We start from the raw sequence: 23,078 nt of genomic DNA on the forward strand, positions 1-23,078 counted from the left end.
CTTCTGAAAATCCAGATATACAATATCAACTGGCTCCCCATTGTCCACATGTTTGCTTACCCCCTCAAAAAAATGCATTAGATTGGTGAGGCAAGACTTCCCTTCACTAAATCCGTGCTGACTTTGTCTCATCAGTCCATGTTTTTGTATATGCTCTGCAATTTTATTCTTAATAATAGCCTCCACCATCTTGCCCGGCACCGACGTCAGACTCACCGGTCTATAATTTCCCGGATCTCCTCTGGAACCCTTCTTAAAAATCGGAGTAACATTGGCTACCCTCCAGTCTTCCGGTATTACACTCGATTTTAGGGACAGATTGCATATTTCTAACAGTAGCTCCGCAAGTTCATTTTTTAGTTCTATTAATACTCTGGGATGAATACCATCAGGTCCCGGTGATTTACTACTCTTCAGCTTGCTGAACTGACCCATTACATCCTCCAAGGTTACAGAGAATTTGTTTAGTTTCTCTGACTCCCCCGCTTCAAATATTCTTTCCGGCACCGGTGTCCCCCCCAAATCCTCCTCGGTGAAGACCGAAGCAAAGAATTCATTTAATTTCTCCGCTACGGCTTTGTCCTCCTTGATCGCCCCTTTAACACCATTTTCGTCCAGCGGCCCAACCGACTCTTTGGCCGGTTTCCTGCTTTTAATGTATCTAAAAAAATTTTTACTATGTATTTTTGCTTCCAACGCTAATTTCTTCTCAAAGTCCTTTTTTGCCCTCCTTATCTCCGCTGAATGGGAAAAAACCAGCTTTAGTAAAATCAGGCTCCAAAGGAACTGCAGTAGACCGTCCACCCCTCCCATAACCCCGGACGCAGCTGCTGGCTCCTAAATCCAAAAGGAAATTTGTGAAGACCTGAAATACAGTTCCTCATGCTCTAGAACAAAGATTACTGGGCAGCACATTAAAGTAAAGAAACTTACCTGTAGTAGCTATTCTCCGAGGACAGCAGGCTTCACATTCTCACAAGTGGGGTAGACAATCCGCATCGCCCAGGAATCGGCACAATAGCCAGCAAAGAAAAAAATTCCAGAGCCTTCTCGGGTGTGCACCACACCCCACCATGAATGCGCGGAGTGCTTTCCCGCCCACAGCGTTTCCACATCTCTTCAGTTTAATACAATAACATAAAAATGAAACTAATTACGAAGAAACAACTCCAAGGGGAGATGGGAAGGATAGTGACAATGTGAGGGATCATGGATTCATCTGCTGTGACTAAAGGAAAGAAAATTACCAAGGTAAGAACCTAATTTTCCCTTCCTTGTCATCAGCAGCAGATGAATCCATTAACTGATGGGATGTACAAAAGCAATCCCTGCTTAGGGTGGGAACAGGCCACACAGTGAGCAAGCACTTGTGCTCCAAAAATCGCATTCTGCTTCGCTGCAATATCCAGCCTATAATGCCGGACAAAAGAGAGCTGAGAAGCCCAAGTAGCCGCACTACAGATCTCTTGAAGAGAAAGTGCACCTGTTTCAGCCCACAAGGAGGAAATCGATCTCGTGGAATGTGCCTTAAACGCTTCAGGCGGAGACCGACCTGAAAGCAGATATGCAGCAAAAATGACTTCCTTGAGCCAACGGGCTATAGTGGCCTTAGACGCTGGGCCTCCACGCCGAGGACCTGAGAACAAGACAAAAAGGTGATCAGAAGTCCTGAAGTCATTTGACATCTGTAGATACTGCAACAGCGCCCTGCGGACATCCAGAAGATGTAACTGCCCAAAGGAGTCCGGGAACTCTTCCCTAGAAAAGGAAGGCAGAAAAATGGTCTGGTTCAGGTGAAACGCTGAAACCACCTTAGGCAGGAAGGAAGGCGCTGTACGTACCGTTACTCTGGACTCCGAGAATTGCAGAAAAGGGTCCCGACAGGACAGCGCCTGCAGCTTAGACACGCGTCTAGCCGATGTCATGGCCACCAAAAAGACTGTCTTGAGTCACATCCTTCTCCGAAGCTTGCTTAAGCGGCTCGAAGGGCGAACACTGAAGAGCCTTCAACACCAGCCCCAGGTTCCAAGCCGGACAGGGCAACCGGACAGGAGAACGGAGCCTAAGCACCCCTCTGAGAAATCGGGCAATGTCCGGATAAGTAGCAAGAGACAAGCCAGCGACTTTCCATCGATAGCATGATAATGCTGCCACTTGCACCCACAGGGAATTGTGAGCCAGGCCTTTTTGTAAGCCCTCTTGCAAAAAGTCCAGCACTGTCGAGATTGTAGCCTGCGTGGGTGTGATCGCCTTTGAAACACCCCACGCCTCAAATTTGCGCCAGATCCGAGCATAAGCTGCGGAGGTGGACCGCTTGCGGGCCTGCAAGACAGTGGAGATGACCTTGTTAGAGTAGCCCTCGTCTCTCAATTGCGCCCTCTCAATAGCCAGGCCGTAAGACCAAATCGGCAGGGATCCTCCATAGACACCGGACCCGGAACCAACAGGTTCGGCACCAGGGACAAATGCACCAGAGCATCCACCATCATCCGGCGGATATTGGCATACCATGGACGCCTTGGCCAATCTGGAACGATGAGAATCACCAGACCTCGGTGCTATCAAATCCGCATTAGGACTCGCCCTATCAGGGGTCAAGGAGGGAACACATACAGGAGGGCTCCGAGGGCCAGGGTTGAGCCAGAGGATCCAACCCCGCCGAGTGAGGATCTCTCCTTCTGCTGAAAAAGCAAGGTACTTTGGCGTTTGCACTTGACGCCATTAGATCCAATCCGGGAGTCCCCCATTTGGCACAAATCTGAAGAAAAACTTCTGCCAGTTCCCATTCCGCCGGTCAATTTGATGCCTGCTGAGAAAATTAGCTTGCACGTTGCTCTGACCTGCTACGTGAGCTGCTGACAGAAGCTGCAGGTGTAGCTCGGCCCAGTGGCAAATCTGGGCGGCCTCCGCGGCCAGGGCCCTGCACTGAGTGCCTCCCTCACGATTTATGTATGCCACTGCTGTCGTGTTGTCTGACAGAACCCGGACCGCAAGCCCCCTCAGTATCTTTTGAAAGGCCATAAGAGCCTGGAATATCGCTCTCAGTTCCAAGCGATTGATGGACCACCCCGCTTCCACGGGTGTCCACAGACCCTGAGCTTAGCTTCCCTGGCAATGCGCTCACCAGCCGACAAGGCTGGCATCTTCTATCACCAGGCACCAAGAAGGAAGCACAAGAGGCATTCCTTGGCGCAGCATCCTGTCAGATAGCCACCACTCCATACTGAGTCGGGCCGCAGGGAGCAACGTTATTCTGCGTTGATATTCCTGGGACATCGGAGACCATTGTTGAAGCAGGGCAATCTGCAGACGCCTCATATGTGCTCTCGCCCAAGGCACCACCTCCAAGGTGGCCGTCATCGACCCCAGCAGCTGGACAAAGTCCCAAGCTCTCGGGCAAGGCATCCGCAGGAGCAGACAGACCTGATTCTGAAGCTTGCACCGCCTTTGTTCGAAAAGAAAGACAAACCCTGATGCCGTGTCGAACCGGACTTTTGGGTATATTGACCACCCAGCCTAGCGCCTGCAGGACCGGCACTACTCTGGCTGTGGCAAGACGACTCTCGGTTGCCGAATCAGCTCTGATGAGCCAGTCGTCGAGATAAGGGTGAACTCTGATACCCTCTCACCTGAGACAGGCAGCTACGACCACCATTACCTTGCAAAAGGTACGAGGAGCTGTGGCTAGGCAGAAAGGCAAGGCCTGAAACTGGAAATGCTTTCCCAACACCGCAAAGCGGAGGAATCAGATAGGAATGTGCAAATAAGCTTCTTTTAGGTCCAGAGACGTGAGAAAATCTCTTGGCTGTACCGCCGCAATGACGGAGCGCAAGGTTTCCATGTGAAAATGTAGTACTCTGGGAGCCTCGTTGACTCTTCGTAAGTCGAGGATCAGTCTGAAAGACCCGCCTTTTCGAGGCACGACAAAATTAATGGAATAGCAGCCGCGTTCGGCGGGAGGCACTGGGATCATCACTCCGAAGTGCAGCAAGACTTGTAAGGTCTCCTCTACCGCCGCCCGTTTTACGGCAGTGCCGCATTGGGACCTCCACAAACACGTCTCTCATCGAAGCACCGAATTCCAGTCGGTAACCTTCTCTGATCAGGTCTAGGACCCACTGATCTGAGGTAATCTTGGTCTACTCCTCTAGAAAGAGGGAAAGACATCCTCCTATTGCAGGCAAGGAGGAGTGGACCCGCGTCCCATCATTGTGGAGGATGCCCCTGAACTCCTGGCCTTGAACCGGCCCCTGCGGAATGTTTGTCCGAGCAAAAGGAGTTCCTCTGCTGAAAACAGGCACGTTGAGAAAACCCAGCAGAGCGCCCCAGGTGATACCTGTGAGCTTTACAGAAGCGAGGTCTGGAAGAGGAGGGAAACACAGAACCCTTGGAAGAAGGGCTCGGCCTATCCTCAGGTAACTGCTGGGGTTTACATTCCCCCAGGTCTTTCACAATCTTCTCCAATTCCTCTCCAAATAACAGGAGGCCCCGAAAGGCTAGCCTCACCAGCCTTTGTTTAGAAGCCATGTCAGCCGCTAAATGCCACTGCCAAAGGTGGCGGCGGGCGGACACCGCCACAGACGTCTGTTTAGCCAAAACTCTGACCAGATCATAAAGGGTGTTAGCCAAAAATGATGGGGCTGACTCCATCCACGGGGCAACCTCAGAAAGGGGGCCCGCACCATCAGCAGGCTGTTCCACCGCCTGCTGTAGCCAGGAAAGACATGCCCAGCTGCATAGGAACTGCAAATAGAAACCCTCAAGGAAAGGCCCGCTTCAGCGTGAACTCCAGCCGCCAGCCCTGCATTTCTTTCAAAGCGACCCCTCCCTCTACTGGGAGAGTGGTCTTTTTTGTCACCACCGTGAAACGCCGCATCCACTTTAGGCATCCCCAAAGGGGCCAAGTGCTCTCGGCCCATCGGAGTCAGACCATTGAGCAGAAATAAGCTCTTGGATGGAGTCATGCAACGGAAAGGCCCGAGTAGGCGTCTTAGTACTCGCCGTCCTAAGATTAACAGAGGAGGCCTCGCCTTCAGCAGGATCAATCGAGAGGGCCTGAAGGCGTCAATAATGAGAGTTGGCAGCTCGTCGCAGTGGAAAATCCGGACCGCATTGGGATCATCCAAATCCAGTGGCAAACAGGATTATCTGTCCCTGAGAGTCTGCCAGATCCCTCAGACTCTCCACAGCCCGACCACGGGGATGGGGGTGGGGGTGGGGAGAGAAGGATATGCGCCACTTTCAGACGGGGAATTTACCCGTTTATGTTTAGCGTGTTTCCAACGCTCGGGGAGGAAATACCCTCTGAAGCCATCCCTGGGGCATCAACACCCGGAGGGAAGCCAGGATGCAATGCAGTGTCAGACACCTGCTGCAGAGCTCTTTTCAGCATGAAAGCCTTATGCATTAAAAGCACAAACTCAGGGGAGAAAAACTCACCCTGACCCTCCGCCTCCGAAATAGGAGAAACGGATATAGGTGCTCCTCTGGCAGCCCCTAAACGAGGCGTCCCCCTGCACTCAGACTCCTCCGCAACTGCGAGGGTCAAAACATGCGGCGCTTCCAAATGGCGCCCGCTGCCAGCTCCATTGAGCGGGAAGAAACATCGCTCACCATGCTCATACTACAGTGAGCGTCTAAGCAGCACATTTTACACAGCCCCACTGCTGATCTGCATTTACCACAACGGGAGCAGCGCTTAACTCCCTCAGCAGCCATCATCCGACAGGATGGGAATATAGCAAGAAAATGGCGGCTTCGCACCAAAACTTACCCCGATCGGAACGGTGTCTGCGGGACCTCCCTGGAGGAGCTGGGCAAAACTCTCACCTCAGAGGACCAAGTCAACGAGCTCCGGTCAAGCTGCACAGAACCAGAATCACTGGAAAAAGCCTCAGAACAGCCACGCAGTAAAAGCGAGCTTTTTTTTTTTTTTTTTTAACGCTGTGAGGAAATATGGAGGCAGGCAGCAACAGAGGAAGGCGGGGGGAATGGGTAAGGCAGGGAAAGGGCGAACTTATATGCCTTTAAAGAGGGCACCACCAGCCACAACACCCCTGCTCAACTGGCAAAGCACAGGAGCCACCCCAGGCAGTCTGAAATCCAGGAGCTGATCAAGCTACGTCCACACCTGCTAGGAGATAGAGAAATACTGAAGGCAGTTGGGGCTAGCCGTCCAAGAGGCACTATGATTTTTCAGTGTTCTCTATCTCCACCTGCTGGTAAGCGGATACAACCCATCAGTTAATGGATTCATTTGCTGCTGATGACAAGGAATGAACAGATCTCATGTGAAGATGCGCCATGGGTAACATACACGGTGGAATCCATGTGTCCCAACAACCTCAGCATCTGCCTAGCTGTGACCTGCTGCAATGTCTGAACCTTGGACGCAAGGGACAGAAGGTTGTCCGCCCGCATCTGTGGAAGATAGCCTCGAACAGTCCATGTATCGAGCAGGGCTCCTATGAATTCCAATTGTTCGACAGGATGGAGATGGTTCTTGGGATAGTTTATTACGAACCCTAGAAGCTCCAGCACCTAAATAGTCTTCCGCATGGACTCTCGAGCACCTTCCTCCGAGGTGCTCTTCAACAGCCAATCGTCAAGATAAGGGAACACATGCACCCCCAGTCTGCGTAGCAATGCTGCAACTACCGGTAGACATTTGGTAAATATCCTGGGAGATGATGCGAGGCCAAAAGGCAATACGCAGTACTGAAAATGATGCGTTCCCAGCCGAAATCAAAGATACTTCCAGTTCACTGGAAGTATCAGGACATGTGTATAGGCATCCTTCAAGCCCAGAGAGCATAGTCGATCGTTTTTCTAAATCATGGGAAGGGTGCCCAGGGAAACCATCCTGAACTTTTCTCCGAGTAGGAATTTGTTCAGGGCCCTTAGTGTCACGGTCTTAGGCTCTCGGACACTGGAACAACGTGAGCCCTTGGGCTACTGTCAAGGAGCAGCAGCAGCAGGCAAAATCCCCCAACCAGGACTGGACAAATGAGCAAGGATGAGGCTGTAATCTGGAACGGACTTCGCTTGGCTGGACCCAAAAACTGGAACGGACTAGACTGGAATAACAGGACTGGAGCCACCGGACTTCACCTGTGCTGACCACCGTTCCCCAGAGGTTGAGCCCCTAGGTGCAGGCAGCCTGCAGGACGGAGCTGGTAGACAAGAAATGCTGGACCAGACTGACTGGAACAACAGGATTCTCACACCGGACACTAGATAGTAAACAAGCTTGACTAAAACAGGATTCAGGACTCAGGATTCTCACACAGGATATAGGATATTGCAACAAGCTTGACTAAAACAGGGTGAAGGATTCACAGACAGGCTAGACAGAAACAGGGCCAGGGTATACATACAAGCTTGGCAGAAGCAGGGCTCAGGATATACAGACAAGCTTGGCAGAGACAGGGTTTAAGATACACAAGCAGGGCTGGAACTAAAGGTAAAGAGGGACGAGCAGGGGAGGACTGAAGCTGAATACAAACACAGGACTAAGCTCAAACAGGACAAGAACTAAAGCTAAAGGTAATGGGCAAGATGGAGGCAGAACTCAAGGCAGGCCTCACAGACAGACAAACAACGGAACTAAGGCAGAAAGCTAAAGGTAGCCACAAAGTCACACAAACACACAACAGAACTCTAGACAAGAACAAACAGAAGTGCCACAGGCACACCAACTAGAAACAAGGCAAGGCAGAAATGCAAACTGCATACAAACTGACCTTAAGACCTTTGGAGGTGCAAAGGCCCAGCTGAAAGGGCCAGGTGCCTAATAGGGTATGATACATACCTGTAGCAGTTGTTCTCCGAGGACAGCAGGCTGATTGTTCTCACGACTGGGTTGACGTCCGCGGCAGCCCCCACCAACCGGAAAAGCTTCGCGGGACGGTCGGCACGCAGGGCACGCCCACCGCGCATGCGCGGCCGTCTTCCCGCCCGTGCGCGACCGCTCCCGCCAGTTGAATGACTAGCAAAAATATGAAACACACAACTCCAAAGGGGAGGAGGGAGGGTAGGTGAGAACAATCAGCCTGCTGTCCTCGGAGAACAACTGCTACAGGTATGTATCATACCCTTTCTCCGAGGACAAGCAGGCTGCTTGTTCTCACGACTGGGGTATCCCTAGCTCTCAGGCTCACTCAAAACAAGAACCCAGGTCAATTGAACCTCGCAACGTCGAGGGTACAACAGAAATTGACCTACGAAGAACAACTAACTGAGAGTGCAGCCTGACCAGAATAAATTCGGGTCCAGGAGGGTGGAGTTGGATTTACACCCCAAACAGATTCTGCAGCACCGACTGCCCGAACCGACTGTCGCGTCGGGTATCCTGCTGGAGGCAGTAATGTGATGTGAATGTGTGGACAGATGACCACGTCGCAGCCTTGCAGATCTCTTCAATAGTGGCTGACTTCAAGTGGGCCACCGACGCTGCCATGGCTCTAACACTATGAACCGTGACATGACCCTCAAGAGTCAGCCCAGCCTGGGCGTAAGTGAAGGAAATGCAATCTGCTAGCCAATTAGAGATGGTGCGTTTCCCGACAGCGACCCCTAGCCTGTTAGGGTCGAAAGAAATAAACAATTGGGCGGACTGTCTGTTGGGCTGTGTCCGCTCCAAGTAGAAGGCCAATGCTCTCTTGCAGTCCAATGTGTGCAACTGACGTTCAGCAGGGCGGGTATGCGGCCTGGGGAAGAATGTTGGCAAGACAATTGACTGGTTAAGATGGAACTCCGACACCACCTTCGGCAGGAACTTTGGGTGGGTGCGGAGCACTACTCTGTTGTGATGAAATTTGGTATATGGAGCATGAGCTACCAGGGCTTGAAGCTCACTGACCCTACGAGCTGAAGTAACTGCCACCAAGAAAATGACCTTCCAGGTCAAATACTTCAGATGGCAGGTATTCAGTGGCTCAAAAGGAGGTTTCATCAGCTGGGTGAGGACGACGTTGAGATCCCATGACACAGCAGGAGGCTTGATAGGGGGCTTTGACAAAAGCAAGCCTCTCATGAATCGAACGACTAAAGGCTCTCCAGAGATGGCTTTACCTTCCACACGGTAATGGTAAGCACTAATCGCACTAAGGTGATTCCTTACTGAGTTGGTCTTGAGGCCAGACTCCGATAAGTGCAGAAGGTATTCAAGCAGGTTCTGTGCAGGGCAAGAACGAGGTTCTAGGGCCATGCTCTCACACCACACGACAAACCTCCTCCACTTGAAAAAGTAACTCTTTTTAGTGGAATCCTTCCTAGAGGCAAGCAAGACCCGGGAGACACCCTCAGACAGACCCAACGTAGTGAAGTCTACGCCCTCAACATCCAGGCCGTGAGAGCCAGGGACTGAAGGTTGGGGTGCAGCAACGCTCCGTCGTTCTGCGAAATGAGAGTCGGAAAACACTCCAATCTCCACGGTTCTTCGGAGGACAACTCCAGAAGAAGAGGGAACCAGATCTGACGGGGCCAAAAGGGCGCGATCAGAATCATGGTGCCGCGGTCTTGCTTGAGCTTCAGTAAGGTCTTCCCCACCAAAGGTATGGGAGGATAAGCATACAGGAGGCCGGTCCCCCAATGGAGGAGAAAGGCGTCCGACGCTAGCCTGCCGTGTGCCTGAAGTCTGGAACAGAACAGAGGCAGCTTGTGGTTGGTCTGAGAGGCGAAAAGATCCACCGAGGGGGTGCCCCACGCTCGGAAGATCTTGCGTACCACTCTGGCATGGAGCGACCACTCGTGCGGTTGCATGACTCTGCTCAGTCTGTCGGCCAGACTGTTGTTTACGCCTGCCAGGTACGTGGCTTGGAGGAGCATGCCAAACCGACACGCCCAACGCCACATCCCGACGGCCTCCTGGCACAGGGGGCGAGATCCGGTGCCCCCCTGCTTGTTGACGTAATACATTGCAACCTGATTGTCTGTCCGAATTTGGATAATTTGGCAGGACAGCCGATCTCTGAAAGCCTTCAGTGCGTTCCAGATCGCTCGGAGCTCCAGGAGGTTGATCTGCAGATCCTTTTCCTGGAGGGACCACAGACCCTGGGTGTGAAGCCCATCGACATGGGCTCCCCACCCCAGGCGAGATGCATCCGTCGTCAGCACTTTCGTGGGCTGCGGAATTTGGAATGGACGTCCCAGGGTCAAATTGGTCCGGATGGTCCACCAGAGCAGTGAAGTGCGGCAACTGGTGGAGAGGCGGATGACATCTTCTAGATTCCCGGTGGCTTGGAACCACTGGGAAGCTAGGGTCCATTGAGCAGATCTCATGTGAAGACGAGCCATGGGAGTCACATGAACTGTGGAGGCCATATGACCCAGAAGTCTCAACATCTGCCGAGCTGTGATCTGCTGAGACGCTCTGGTCTGCGAGGCCAGGGTCAAGAGATTGGTGGCCCTCGCTTCGGGAAGGTAGGCCTGAGCCGTCTGGGAATTCAGCAGCGCTCCTATGAATTCCAGAGACTGAGTTGGCTGGAGATGGGACTTTGGGTAATTTATCACAAACCCCAGCAGCTCCAGAAGTTGAATAGTGCACTGCATGGACCGGAGGGCTCCTGCCTCCGAGGTGTTCTTGACCAGCCAATCGTCGAGATATGGGAACACGTGCACTCCCAGCTTGCGTAGGTAGGCCGCTACCACCACGAGGCACTTTGTAAACACTCGTGGGGCAGAGGCGAGCCCAAAGGGCAGCACACAATACTGAAAGTGCCGTGCGCCCAGGCGGAATCTGAGATACTGTCTGTGAGCTGGCAGTATCGGGATGTGAGTGTATGCGTCCTTTAAATCCAGGGAACATAGGCAATCGTTTTTCTGAATCATTGGCAGAAGGGTGCCCAAGGAAAGCATCTTGAACTTTTCTTTGACCAGGAATTTGTTCAGGCCTCTCAGGTCTAGGATGGGACGCATCCCCCCTGTTTTCTTTTCCACAAGGAAGTACCTGGAATAGAATCCCTGCCCTTCCTGCCCGGGTGGTACGGGCTCGACCGCATTGGCGCTGAGAAGGGCGGAGAGTTCCTCTGCAAGTACCTGCTTGTGATGGGAGCTGAAAGACTGAGCTCCCGGAGGACAATTTGGAGGCAGGGAGGCCAAATTCAGAGCGTATCCGCACCGCACTATTTGGAGAACCCACTGGTCGGAGGTTATGAGAGGCCACCTTTGGTGAAAGAATTTTAACCTCCCTCCGACTGGTAGATCGTCCGGTACGGACACTTGTAGGGCGGCTATGTTCCCATGGATCCAGTCAAAAGCCCGTCCCCGGCTTTTGCTGTGGAGGCGCAGGGGGCTGCTTAGGCGCACGCTGTTGACGAGAACGAGCGCGCTGGGGCTGTCCCTGTGCCTGACGAGGCCTTCGGGCCGGCTGGTTGTACCTACGCTTTGCAAAAGAATAGGGTGCAGCCTGCCGGGCCCGGGAAAAACGCCCGCCCGTGGGGGCGGGTGCTGAAGGCGCCCGGTGGGAGAGCTTGTCGAGAGCGGTTTCCCGCTGATGCAGTTGGTCAACCATCTGCTCGACCTTCTCGCCAAAAATATTATCCCCCCGGCAAGGGACGTCAGCCAGTCTCTGCTGGGTGCGGTTGTCCAGGTCAGAGGCACGCAGCCATGAGAGCCTGCGCATCACTATACCCTGGGCCGCAGCACGAGATGCCACGTCGCAGGTGTCAAAAATCCCCCTGGACAGGAACTTTCTGCACGCCTTCAGCTGCCTGACCACCTCCTGATAAGGCCTGGACTGCTCCGGCGGGAGCTTATCGACCAGGTCCGCCAGCTGTTGCACATTGGTCCGCATGTGAATGCTCATATAGAGCAAGTAAGATTGGATGCGGGTCACGAGCATGGAGGATTGGTAGGCCTTCCTCCCAAATGAGTCCAGAGTGCGAGCCTCCCGGCCCCGGGGGCGCCGAGGCGGTATCCCTCGAACTCCGTGCCCTCTTGAGAGCAGAATCCACGACCGCTGAGTCATGGGGCAACTGGGGCCGCATGAGCTCTGGGTCAGAGTGGATCCTGTACTGGGACTCTGCTTTCTTAGGAATGGTGGGGTTAGTTAGTGGTCGCACCCAGTTCCGGAGCAGCGTCTCCTTCAGGACATTGTGCAGCGGTACCGTGGAGGACTCTCTAGGTGGTGATGGATAGTCGAGGACCTCGAGCATCTCGGCCCTCGGCTCTTCCACAGAGACCACGGGAAAGGGAATGCTTATAGACATATCCCGCACAAAGGAGGCAAAGGAGAGACTCTCAGGAGGTGAGAGTTTCCTCTCCGGTGACGGCGTGGGGTCCGAGGGAAGGCCCGTAGATTCCTCTGAGGAGAAATATCTCGGATCCTCCTCTTCCCCCCACGAGTCCTCATCCTCGGTGTCGGACATTAGCTCATGTAGCTGAGTCCGGTACCGGGCCCGGCTCGACGTCGAGGCACCGAGGTCTCGGTGTCGTCGAGCGGTGGACTCCCGCGCCGGCGGGGACGGAGCTCCCTCCATCGACGTCGACTCCACCTGCGTGGCTGTCGAGACCGGCACCGCAAGCGGCGGCGGTGTCGACGTCCCCGGCGCCGGGCTAGAGCTCGCCGGCGCCACAGTCATCGGCGCCGAGGGCGCAAGCACCCCCGGCGCCGGCACAGCCTGGCGCATCAGCCCTTCCAGGATCCCCGGAAGGATGGCTCTGAGGCACTCGTCCAGGCCCGCTGCCGGGAAAGGCGGTGGGGCCGGTAAGGGTGTCGGTGCCAGAAGCTGCTGGGGGCCAGGAGACGGCACCGAGGTGCCGGAACCCCGACGCGTCGGTACCTCCACAACCGACGGAGACCTCTCCTCTCGATGATGACGCTTCGGCGTCGACTCCTCTTCAGGATGCACCGAGGGCTCCCGGTGACGGCGCTTCTTATCTTTTTTCCGGTGCACGTCACCGGCGCCGGAGGGCATGGAGGAGGAGGAGGTCGATCCCCCTTGGTCTCGAGGTACCGGGTCCGACAGGGTTCGGTCCCGTGGCTCACGAGCTGAGGGAGTGACCGGGGCCGACTGCCCACGCGGCCTCTCAACCCCACTCTCACCGGCGGACCGGCGGGACCTGTTCTCCTGGGGTCGCTGCCATCGGTGCCGATGTCTCGGGCATCGATACCGGTACCGAAGAACCGGCCTTCGATACCGATGCCGTCGAGGTCGACGTCGAGGGGCCGGCGCAAGTTCCAAAAAGACGGTCCCGTAGAACTTGCCTCGCAACCTGAGTCCGTTTCCGGAGACCGAGACACAAAGCGCACGACTTGAGATTGTGCTCCGGCCCGAGGCACTGGAGGCACCAAGCGTGGGTGTCGGTCTGCGAGATCGGCCGGCCGCAGCGACCACACTTTTTAAATCCACTCGGGACCTTCGAGGACATCGACGGAAAAATCGCGTCGGCGAAGTCAAAGTCGGCAATGGTGGCTAAAATCACACCACGAAAATTTAAACCGGCCGAGCGGCCACTAGGCCGCAACGTGGCGTCCCCGCTAGTAAGCGAGGGAAAAAGGGGAGCGCGTGCTCCACACGCGCGAAAATCCTTTTTTTTTTTTTTTTTTGCTTTACAACAAAGAAAAGAAAATAGGGAACCGAACGGTCCAAAAGCGACGACCCGCGTAAACGCGGTCGAAAATCCGGCGGCTGAAACAGAGAGAGAGGCAATTGCACAACTCTCTCCAGTCGCGGAAAAAAAGTAACTGGCGGGAGCGGTCGCGCACGGGCGGGAAGACGGCCGCGCATGCGCGGTGGGCGTGCCCTGCGTGCCGACCGTCCCGCGAAGCTTTTCCGGTTGGTGGGGGCTGCCGCGGACGTCAACCCAGTCGTGAGAACAAGCAGCCTGCTTGTCCTCGGAGAAAAAGGCAATTACAAGTGAGGTCACAGGTAAGGGTGCTGCTTAGTTCCAAACAACCCAAGCAAGTTTGTCAAGCAGGAAGATCCGAACCGGACTGGAATGACTTCTGAAACATACATGGGAAAGAGCAAGAGAACAGTCTATAGCAGTGGCGTAGGAAGAGGAGGCCGGGAGGGGCGGTCCACCCCAGGTGCACGCACTGGGGGGTGTCGGCCCCGCTGGTTCCCTGCTCCCTCTGCCCCGGAACAGGTTACTTCCTGTTCCAGGGCAGAGAGAGCAGTGAACCAGCGGAGCCGACGCAGCTCCGAGCGACGTGCACTCGGGCTGGATTGGCCCTCCTACCCGTCCCCCGCAAGTAAGAATTCGCTCTGGGGGGGGGGGGGGGTGCGCGCCGGCGACCCGCCCCGGGTAGCAGCCACCCTTGCTACGGCCCTGGTCTATAGCAACCACAGGGTCCAGCCCCCAGGGGGCAAAGTGAGCACAGACATGGAAAATAGTCACAATCGTGACACTTAGGTCTAGGATGGGACACATCCCTCCCGTCTTTTTCTGCACAAGGACGTACCTGGAATAGAATCCCTGCCCTTCTTCCCCTGGTGGAATGGGTTCCACCGTGTGGGCCTTTAGAACGGCAGAGTGTTCCTCTACAAGTACCTGTTTGTGCTGAGAACTTAATGGATGAGCTCTCGGTGGGCAATTTGGAGGTTTGGATATCAAATTGAGACAGTATCCTAATCGGACTATTTGAAGAACCCACCGGTCGGAGGTTACGAGAGGCCACCTTTGGTGAAAAATTTTACCCTCCTACCAACCGGCAAGTCGTCAGGCATGGACACTTTTATGGCGGCTATGCTTTGCTGGAGCCAGTCAAAAGCCCGTCCCTTGCTTTTGCTGGGGAGCAGCATGGGCCTTAGGCACACGTTGTTGACAGGAACGAGCGCTGGGGTTGAGCCTGAGAAGGCTGGTGAGCCGCAGAAGTGTACCTACGCCTAGAATAGGAAGCACTTCATGACTCACCAAAAAACCTCTTAGATGAGGAGGTGGTTGCAGAAGGCGCCCAGCGGGAGAAAGAAGACATAGCATCAGTGTGCTTTTTGACATGATTAACAAACTCCTCAACCTTCTCTACCGGCAACGGCTATCCGCCATCTTCTACTGGACCGAATGTTCCAGGTCAAAAACACAGAGCCATGAGAGTCTGTGCATTGCTATACCTTGGGAAGAGATTCCGGATGCCACGTCAAAAGTGTCATAAGTGCCCCTGGCCAAAAACTTGCGACACACCTTCTGCTGTTTGACCAACTGGCGAAAAGTCTTGGCCTGCTGTGGAGGGAGCGCGTCGACCAAGTAAGACAGCTTCCTCACAGAGTTCCGCAAGTAGACTTATGAAGAGCTGGTATGACTGAAAACAGGCAATGAGCATAGCGGCCTGATACATCATCCTCCCAAAACAGTCCAAGGTCCTAGCTTCTCTGCCTGGGGGAGCAGAGGCACAGTCTCTAGTACTCCTGGATCACTTAAGAGCGGCATCCACCACCATAGAGTTGTGGGGTACCTGAGACCTCGCCAACCCAGGTTCCCGGTGGAGCTAATATTGGGTATCTTCTTGCTGACCACAGGGACAGACAGAGGGGACGCCCAGCTCTGCACAAGGACTGCCTTGAGTACTCATGCAGAGGAGCCGTCACTGTCTCCTTAGGTGGAGAAGCGTGGTTCCAGGACCTCGAGCCCCTTAGCCCTGGGCTCATCTTCCATTTATACGGCGAATGGAATGGCCTCAGCCATCTCCTGTACAAGAGAGGTGAATGAGGCGCTCTCAGGTGGAGACAGCCGATTCTCAGGTGGAGGGGAAGGTTCAGAAGGGATCCCAATCCATAGGACTCAAAGGAAAAGTACCTGGGATCCTCCTCAGATTTCCTCGAGCGTTCCTCCTCGGTATCACTCAGAACTTTCCTCAGGAATGTCCGAGACCGGGCCCACCTCAACATCGAGGACCGCAAGCAACACCAGTGCCGGAGGCCGGATCGCGGGCCAGACAGGGCTTAAACAGAAGACATGGCAGATGAAAGCACCCCTGATGCAGATACAGATCAATGTAGTAAGCCCTCCAAAAGCTCCGGGAGCAAGGTCCGGATACACTCATCGAGAGCTGCCATCGGTAAAGGCTGTGGGGCCAGTTGGAGATCAAGCTGCAGAAGCGCCTGGGGCATGGGAGCAAGATCTCGGCTGCTGGGAGATGCACGCATTGGCACCTCTTGAATGGAGGGGGGAGCGATCCTCCCGGCGGCGTTGATGCTTCTTGGGGGCCAGATCCCTTGTGCCCCGGAACCGTGCGTCTCCCTGCTTCAACTCCCGATGTCGATGCCTCCCTCGACGATGCCAAAGGACCGAATCGAGCTCCAAGAAGTTTCTCTGAACCTCTCTGGAAATTTGCATCCTTTTCTTCATACGAAGACAAAGGACACAATTTGCTGGGCCCAAGACACTGAATACACCAAGAATGTGTATCAGTATCCGAAATGGTCCAGTTGCACAGAGTACAACGTTTGAAGCCACTAGGAGTCTTTGATGACATGAAAGGGAAAATGGCTTCGGCTAAATTAAAAGGCACGATTGTGGCTAAGAAAAAAAAATAAAGGCACAAAAGTGGGGAAACCCCGACCGAGCAAGTCTAAATGTGGCCCACAGTGAAAAGTCAAGAAAATTTAAACGCAGGGACAAACGAATCGAAACTGGATAAAAAAAGGGGGGGGGGGGGGGGGGTGTTTTAATGGAAAAAAAAAAACCCCGAAAAAACCAACTGTATGGCACACAATAAGGCTCTTTTCCTGGGCAAAAAAGGGAGCTGCAGAAGATACTGCTGCTCCTCACGCGGAGAAATAAATGAGTAGCGCGGCTGCATGACGAGCAGGAAAGCACTCTGCGCATGCGCAGTGGGGTGCAACAGAAGGCTCTGGCAACTTTTTTGCTATTATGACGATTCCTGGGGCAACGCGGATTGTCGACCCACTTGCGAGTATAATAAAGCCTGCTTGTCCTCGGAGACAAATGAGAACATACAAATATTTCAAGTGACAAAAGTTGAATGAGTTCACAAATGGGTGATAACTCATAAGAGGGCTCAGTGGATGAGGAGTTAACATGCAGCAGGTCCTTGAGTGAGTGGATGGTGGACTGTAACTGGTAGGAAAAGGAGTACTGTGTATGGGGGATTTAAAGTAGCAATAGGTGCTTGGTGAGTGGGTGGAAAACTGTGTGGTTTTGAGTACTGGATATGACCAGAGAGTAAAGAGGGATAATTTGTGTGTATGCTTAACTCTGCATCTCTTTTCCCTTTGATACCTGTCCCTTCACATCCTACACTCCCCATCAGTGTAGTTTACCGATTCAGGTGGTGGTGGTGGGGGAGCAAACATGAAGAGTAAGGAAATCTGTGTCTTATACAGAATTTGAGCCACTGACTCTTGCTTGCCTACTTTTGAAATCCTCTGCTTTCTGAAACAAAAGCTACAGACAGCCTCACACCTAAAAACTGCTTTGTTTTTACAAGCAAAAATGCAGAGTCAGAAAACTGAAAGCTTAAAATTTCCCGTCAACATTTTCAACTTACTCTTTCTTGTTTCTCCTTTTCTTTCTCTTGGTGATGCAGCTCCCATTGTTCAGCCACATAATCCATTAATTTCCGCCCATTTACAAAAAACTCCTTTTCATGTTCTTGTTCCCATGCTTCAATATGAGCTTTTAATTCTTCTTCCAGCTTCAGCCACAAAAGACATCCAGTTGTAAGATTAATTTACTGCTACCAACATATTTCTACATCAGTTTTCTGAATTTACTGCTACCAACATACTTCTACATCAGTTTTCTGAAGCTACAGAAGACAATTTAACAGTACTACCTTTTCTATAGTGCAAACACCTAAAGAGTTGAAAACCTTGCTAGCTAACAGTGTTTGAAAATAACAAAAGAGCCTTATAAATCCAATTTCCATAAAAGTTTTAATTACAGAAGTAATTATTTCTGCTATTTTAAAGTTTTACCCAAAGTCACAATCACAGAATAGCATGTGTTCCGCTTCCTAAAAATCTGCAAGGGGAAGTCCAGGTCTATAATGCATAAGTGACATAAGCCACTTCTAATACCCACACAACCTTTGCAGACTCCTGTACTATAGTTCTTACAGAATAGCTAATAATGTATACCTTTGGTAATGATTTCTGGAGTTTGGCTCTTTGTTTCTCTTCTTTCAATAGATTTCCTCCTCTGTTTGTGAATCTATTTGGATCAGTTGCTTTTCTCTGAAGAAACAAAATGCAACCATTTGAATGAAAGGCAAATACAGCTATTTTCTAGAAAAGTCAATCCAAACATCCATGGACTTTACACTACACCATATCAATAGTTTCCCTCTTTAAAAAAAGCTTTACCGTTGCCCTTATTTGCGAGAATAATACCATAGCACATGTGGTTATAAATTCTTAATGGGATTAATTATAGCTTAAGGCAGAGCTTAATATTGGCCCAAATAAACCCATACTTTTCTAATGAACTCAAACCAAATGCCTTTGAAAGACGGAATAAAGTTTTACTATTTTGAAAATTGCTTTGTATTCAAGCTTGAGTAGTAATGTGGCAGTATGTATTGCTATTGACTCAGCTGAGCTTTCAATATAGCTTTGAATGGAGTCACAATAGTCAGAAACCTAAAGTCCCTTGCTTTTTAGTTTTTTAAAAAGTGGGGGCATGGGAAAATTAGGTTCTTACCATGATAATTTTCTTTCCTTTAGTCATAGCAGATGAAGCCATTATGTATGGGTTGTGTCCATCAACCAGCAGGGGGAGATAGAGAGCACTCAACTTTTCACAGTGCCTCATGGCCAGCTAGCTCCACTGCCTCTTCAGTATTACTACTACTACTACTATTCTCTATCTCCCCAAGCAGGGTGGCTGCAGCTTCTTCGAGCGCCATCAAAAATCTGTGCTCTGTCATTGCGGCGGTATAGCCAGGAGAGTTTCTTACGTCTCTGGACCTGAAAGAAGTTTACTTGCACATATCAATTTGGCCCCCGCACCAGAAGTTTCTGCGGTTTGCGGTGTTGGGAAAACATTTCCAGTTTCGGGCCTTGCCTTTTGGCCTCGCCACAGCTCCCCGAACCTTCTCCAAGGTAATGGTGGTAGTAGCTGCCTTTGTCAGGCAAGAGGGTATCCGGGTTCACCCGTACCTAGACGACTGGCTCATCAGAACATACTCAGAAAAAGAGAGTCATCTAGCTACAGCCAGAGTGGTTTCAGTCCTTCAATCTCTGGGCTGGGTTGTCAATATGGCCAAAAGTTACCTGATCCCCTCGCAATCTCTAGAATATTTGGGGGCCAGGTTCGACACAGCCTTGGGCTATGTGTTTCTTCCCGAGCAAAGGCAGTGCAAGCTTCAGAATCGGGTCCGTCTGCTCCTGAGGATGCCCCGCCCGCGAGCTTGGGACATTGTCCAGCCGTTGGGATCGATGACGGCCACCTTGGAAGTGGTGCCATGGGCGAGAGCGCACCTGAGACCTCTACAGTATTCTCTACTTCAACGATGGTCTCCAGTATCTCAGGATTATCAGTGCAGACTTTCTTGGCTCCCTGCGGCCCGCCTCAGTATGGAGTGGTGGCTCTCGGACAGCATGTTGCGGCAGGGAATGCCGCTGGCGCTCCCCGATTGGTGCCTAGTGGTGACAGATGCCAGCCTGAAGGGCTGGGGCGCACATCGCCAGGGGAAGCATGCCCAGGGTCTGTGGACGCCCGACGAGTCGGAGTGGTCTATCAACCGCCTGGAGTTGAAAGTGGTGTTCCTGGCTCTTCTGGCCTTTCAAGTGACCCTGGAAGGATTGGCTGTCCGAGTGATGTCGGGCAACACGACAGCAGTGGCCTACATAAATCGACAAGGCGGCACTCAGTGCAGAGCTCTAGCCGCGCAGGCTGTACAAATTTGCCACTGGGCCGAGCTGCATCTACAGTCTCTGAAAGCTCAGCTGAGTCAATAGCAATACATACTGCCACATTACTCCTCAAGCTTGAATACAAAGCAATTTTCAAAATAGTAATGGCTTCATCTGCTTGATGACAAGGAAATACTAGATTCTGCAAAATCCTGAAATCATTCTTATTCAAACAAACCCTCACAAACAACAACTCTCTCTCATACAATTTATTACCTGAATTGGTTACTACTCTATTTACCATTAACTTTCTCTTTGCTTCATGTACAATTTCTCATTCATAATAGATTTTCTAAATGTTAAACATCCATAGCTATCCCAGTATGTTTATGATACTGTATTGTAAAATCGGATTCTTACAACAAATTACTTTCTTATGCATTATTCTTTGTTATGTATCCTATACTGTTTATTATAAGCCACATTGAATTCAATCTTTTGTTTGGGATAATGTAGGATGTGTCACAAATAAATAAATTTAGTGCCATTATTTACACATCTATGTCCTTAACCAGACAATAAGGGTCAGTGTGAGCTGTTAACTCCCACAAAAAGGTCTTCTCAAGCTGCCACAAACCAAGTAAATGATATTGTGATCTACAGAGGCAAATGAATTAATTATCTGATAGACACTAGGAGGCCTATCGTTTACCTGACCTCAGACACTTAGAAAGTTATTTTCCCATTTAGGCAACAACCTTGCATAAATTAAGTCATATAAATTACCTCCAAATCCAGGTACAATTTCCAGCTCTCCTCCCACTTTTGCACAGATTCGAACAGCTCTTTGTGAACTTCATAGTACTGCTTTAGCCGCAAAAGTTCAGCATCATGTTGATACAGAAGATCCTCTGAATACTCCTCTATAAATAAGGATTTTGTACTTGATAATATTAGATGAAAAGTGAACATTAGTTGATAAATCAACTCTCTCCTTTCACAGCCCTGTCCCCTGCACCCAGAACAACCCCAACTCTCTGCCACTTTACTACCTCCTAGATTATATACTGCATACTGAATCATTTATTACACCACATAAACCACTTTGGTTGTACCACAGAAAGGTGGTATATCAAATCCATTACCTTTTACTCCTGCCCCCTTTTTCAAATTTTTTATTAACAAAAAGTTAATGTTCTTACAAACCGAAAAACAGGTTGCAAAGTATATACATCATATGCAAAAACAGACACCCCCCCCCCCCCCACCAACGTGCCCTCCCTACCCTTTCTTGCCACTGCTTCCCTTCTCTGCATAACTATGCTTCAAGACCATTTTGCTTTCTAGGTTCCCTTCTCTGTCCAACTTTGACAGGGACCACAAGGAAGCCTCCTTGCAGTCACCAATACCAACCAGAAGCATGATATCAATTGAGATATTACTCAGCATAAGGAACTTCATTAAAAAAAAAAAAACATGAAATGACAGTTTGCTATATTAATAATGCCAAAAGAACAATTTGTAATCTCCACAGTGAATGCAATACTAGAGTTTTAAAACAAAGCACTGCAAGCATGTCCAAGTTAAGCCCCTTAAGTTACATGCGCTCAGATTAGTGCTGGAAGTTTAGAACACAAACCATCAAAGAACGGAGCAAAATTCTTCCTCTGCTCTTCATTGTAGAAGCATTTATCCCAGTAAACAGTCAATTCTGTTCGAACTTTCTGAACAACTTGTTTAATGTTCTGAAGCTTCAGCTCATCCAAACGTTCCAATTCAGTCTGCAACTAGAGAGATCAGAGGATGAGAATGCTTCTTGCCAAGTACAATTAGTATGATGAATATGAAAGCCACGTTAGGTCTCAAGTCACATTTTCACAGAGCTTTCTCCCTTTGGTTCAGTCTGACTGAGGAAGCCGGTCCTGGCAAAATTTGGATCTATGTCGGGGAAATTTTGATATGGACACTATCTGTACGAGACTTTGGATCTAGTAACTTTGGATTTACCAATTTGGGTGATCAGCTACATTGAGAATACCTAAGCCTTTTGGATCAATTGGAACTATGGATTGTGACCACATGCCAGGTAAGTGTTTGCTTTCTAAATATAGTTGATCAACATATTGATAAACATTGGTGTGATGATAGATAACAGTGACCATTGATTTAATTATGGTCACGTTTTGTTTTCCGAGCACATTTCACAATATGTATCAGAGATAATTGGTTGAATTTTAAAAAGAAAAAAAAATTGTTAAATCTGAACATGTGATGTTGATATTCTATTGGATTACTCTGTTCAGGGTCGATATAGCTAATAAGTTCTACTATCCCTTCTCCCTCAGATATCCTATATACTTGTCCCAAGCTTACTTGAATTCAGAATTACATCACCTCCACTGGGAGGCCGTTCCACAAATTCACCATCTTTTCCATGAAAAAGTATTTTCCTGAGGATACTTCCGATTTTAGCCCCTTCCACCTTCATCCTATGCCCCCTCATTCCAGAGCTTCCTTTCCACTGCAAGAAAGACTTGCCTCCTTTGCATTAATGCCATGTAAGTATATAAACGTCTCCATCATATCTCCCCTCATCAACCTTTCTTCCAAAGTATACATATTGAGACCTTGAAGGATGTCCCCATATGCTTTATGACCAAGACCACTGACCATTTTAATAACTGCACTGGGGACTGACTCCATCCTGTTTATATCTTTTTGAAGGTGCAGTCTCCAGAGTTGTATACAATAAGTTATGCTCCTGAATAAGACACTGAGGAGACCTCATCTCCTCCTTATTCCTACAGGCAATTCCTTTCTGAGAAGTTCTGAGAGAAGAGAATAGTTCTGTGTGTAAGTGACATTATTTTACTCTGTGCTTGCTAACTTAAAGATTGGGTTTAAAAGAGGAATTGTAGGATATTGATAAACATAGAATTAAAAACAAAAAGCAGCAAAGTTTATTAGCTAGTCTCCATAACCCTTTCCCCATAGTTTTAAAACTTAAATTTTCTGCCACAGTAGGATCTAGTTCGGTCCTCCTTCCCAGCCACCCCTAGCTCAACTCTTCATTTATAGTCAATTATTCTAATTAGGACAAGAAGAAGGTTTTCATTAGAGTTTATTATTTAATTAGTTTCCGAGAAGCAAACACTAAATAAAATTATATCAGTCTTTAGGCTCTTTGTATTCATCTGATATCCCTAGTACCTTAAGTTTTAATTAAAACAACTCTATAATACTAAGTGGTCCAGCACCAAGAGGGGTGCTACCTAGTCTTTTGCATTGAGTGACACAAGTATGATTATCTCCCAGTTG

At 50.5% G+C, this 23,078-nt stretch overlaps 1 protein-coding gene across 3 annotated transcripts in view; it reads right to left on the bottom strand.

Moving 5' to 3' along the window:
* The window catches only part of PRC1 (protein regulator of cytokinesis 1), a 173,790-nt gene that overhangs the window by 89,791 nt on the left and 60,921 nt on the right, over positions 1-23,078 (bottom strand). For all 3 annotated transcript variants that reach the window (XM_030189664.1, XM_030189665.1, XM_030189663.1), the window contains exons 7-10: positions 21,400-21,547; positions 20,547-20,683; positions 18,045-18,140; positions 17,453-17,599 (exon numbers count right to left, since the gene is read on the bottom strand). In XM_030189664.1, the coding sequence (XP_030045524.1) occupies positions 17,453-17,599; positions 18,045-18,140; positions 20,547-20,683; positions 21,400-21,547 (528 nt within the window). The remainder of the gene's footprint in view (positions 1-17,452; positions 17,600-18,044; positions 18,141-20,546; positions 20,684-21,399; positions 21,548-23,078) is intronic.

The sequence above is a fragment of the Microcaecilia unicolor genome, chromosome 1 (genome assembly GCF_901765095.1).
Source record: "Microcaecilia unicolor chromosome 1, aMicUni1.1, whole genome shotgun sequence".
NCBI classification, from domain to species: domain Eukaryota; kingdom Metazoa; phylum Chordata; class Amphibia; order Gymnophiona; family Siphonopidae; genus Microcaecilia; species Microcaecilia unicolor.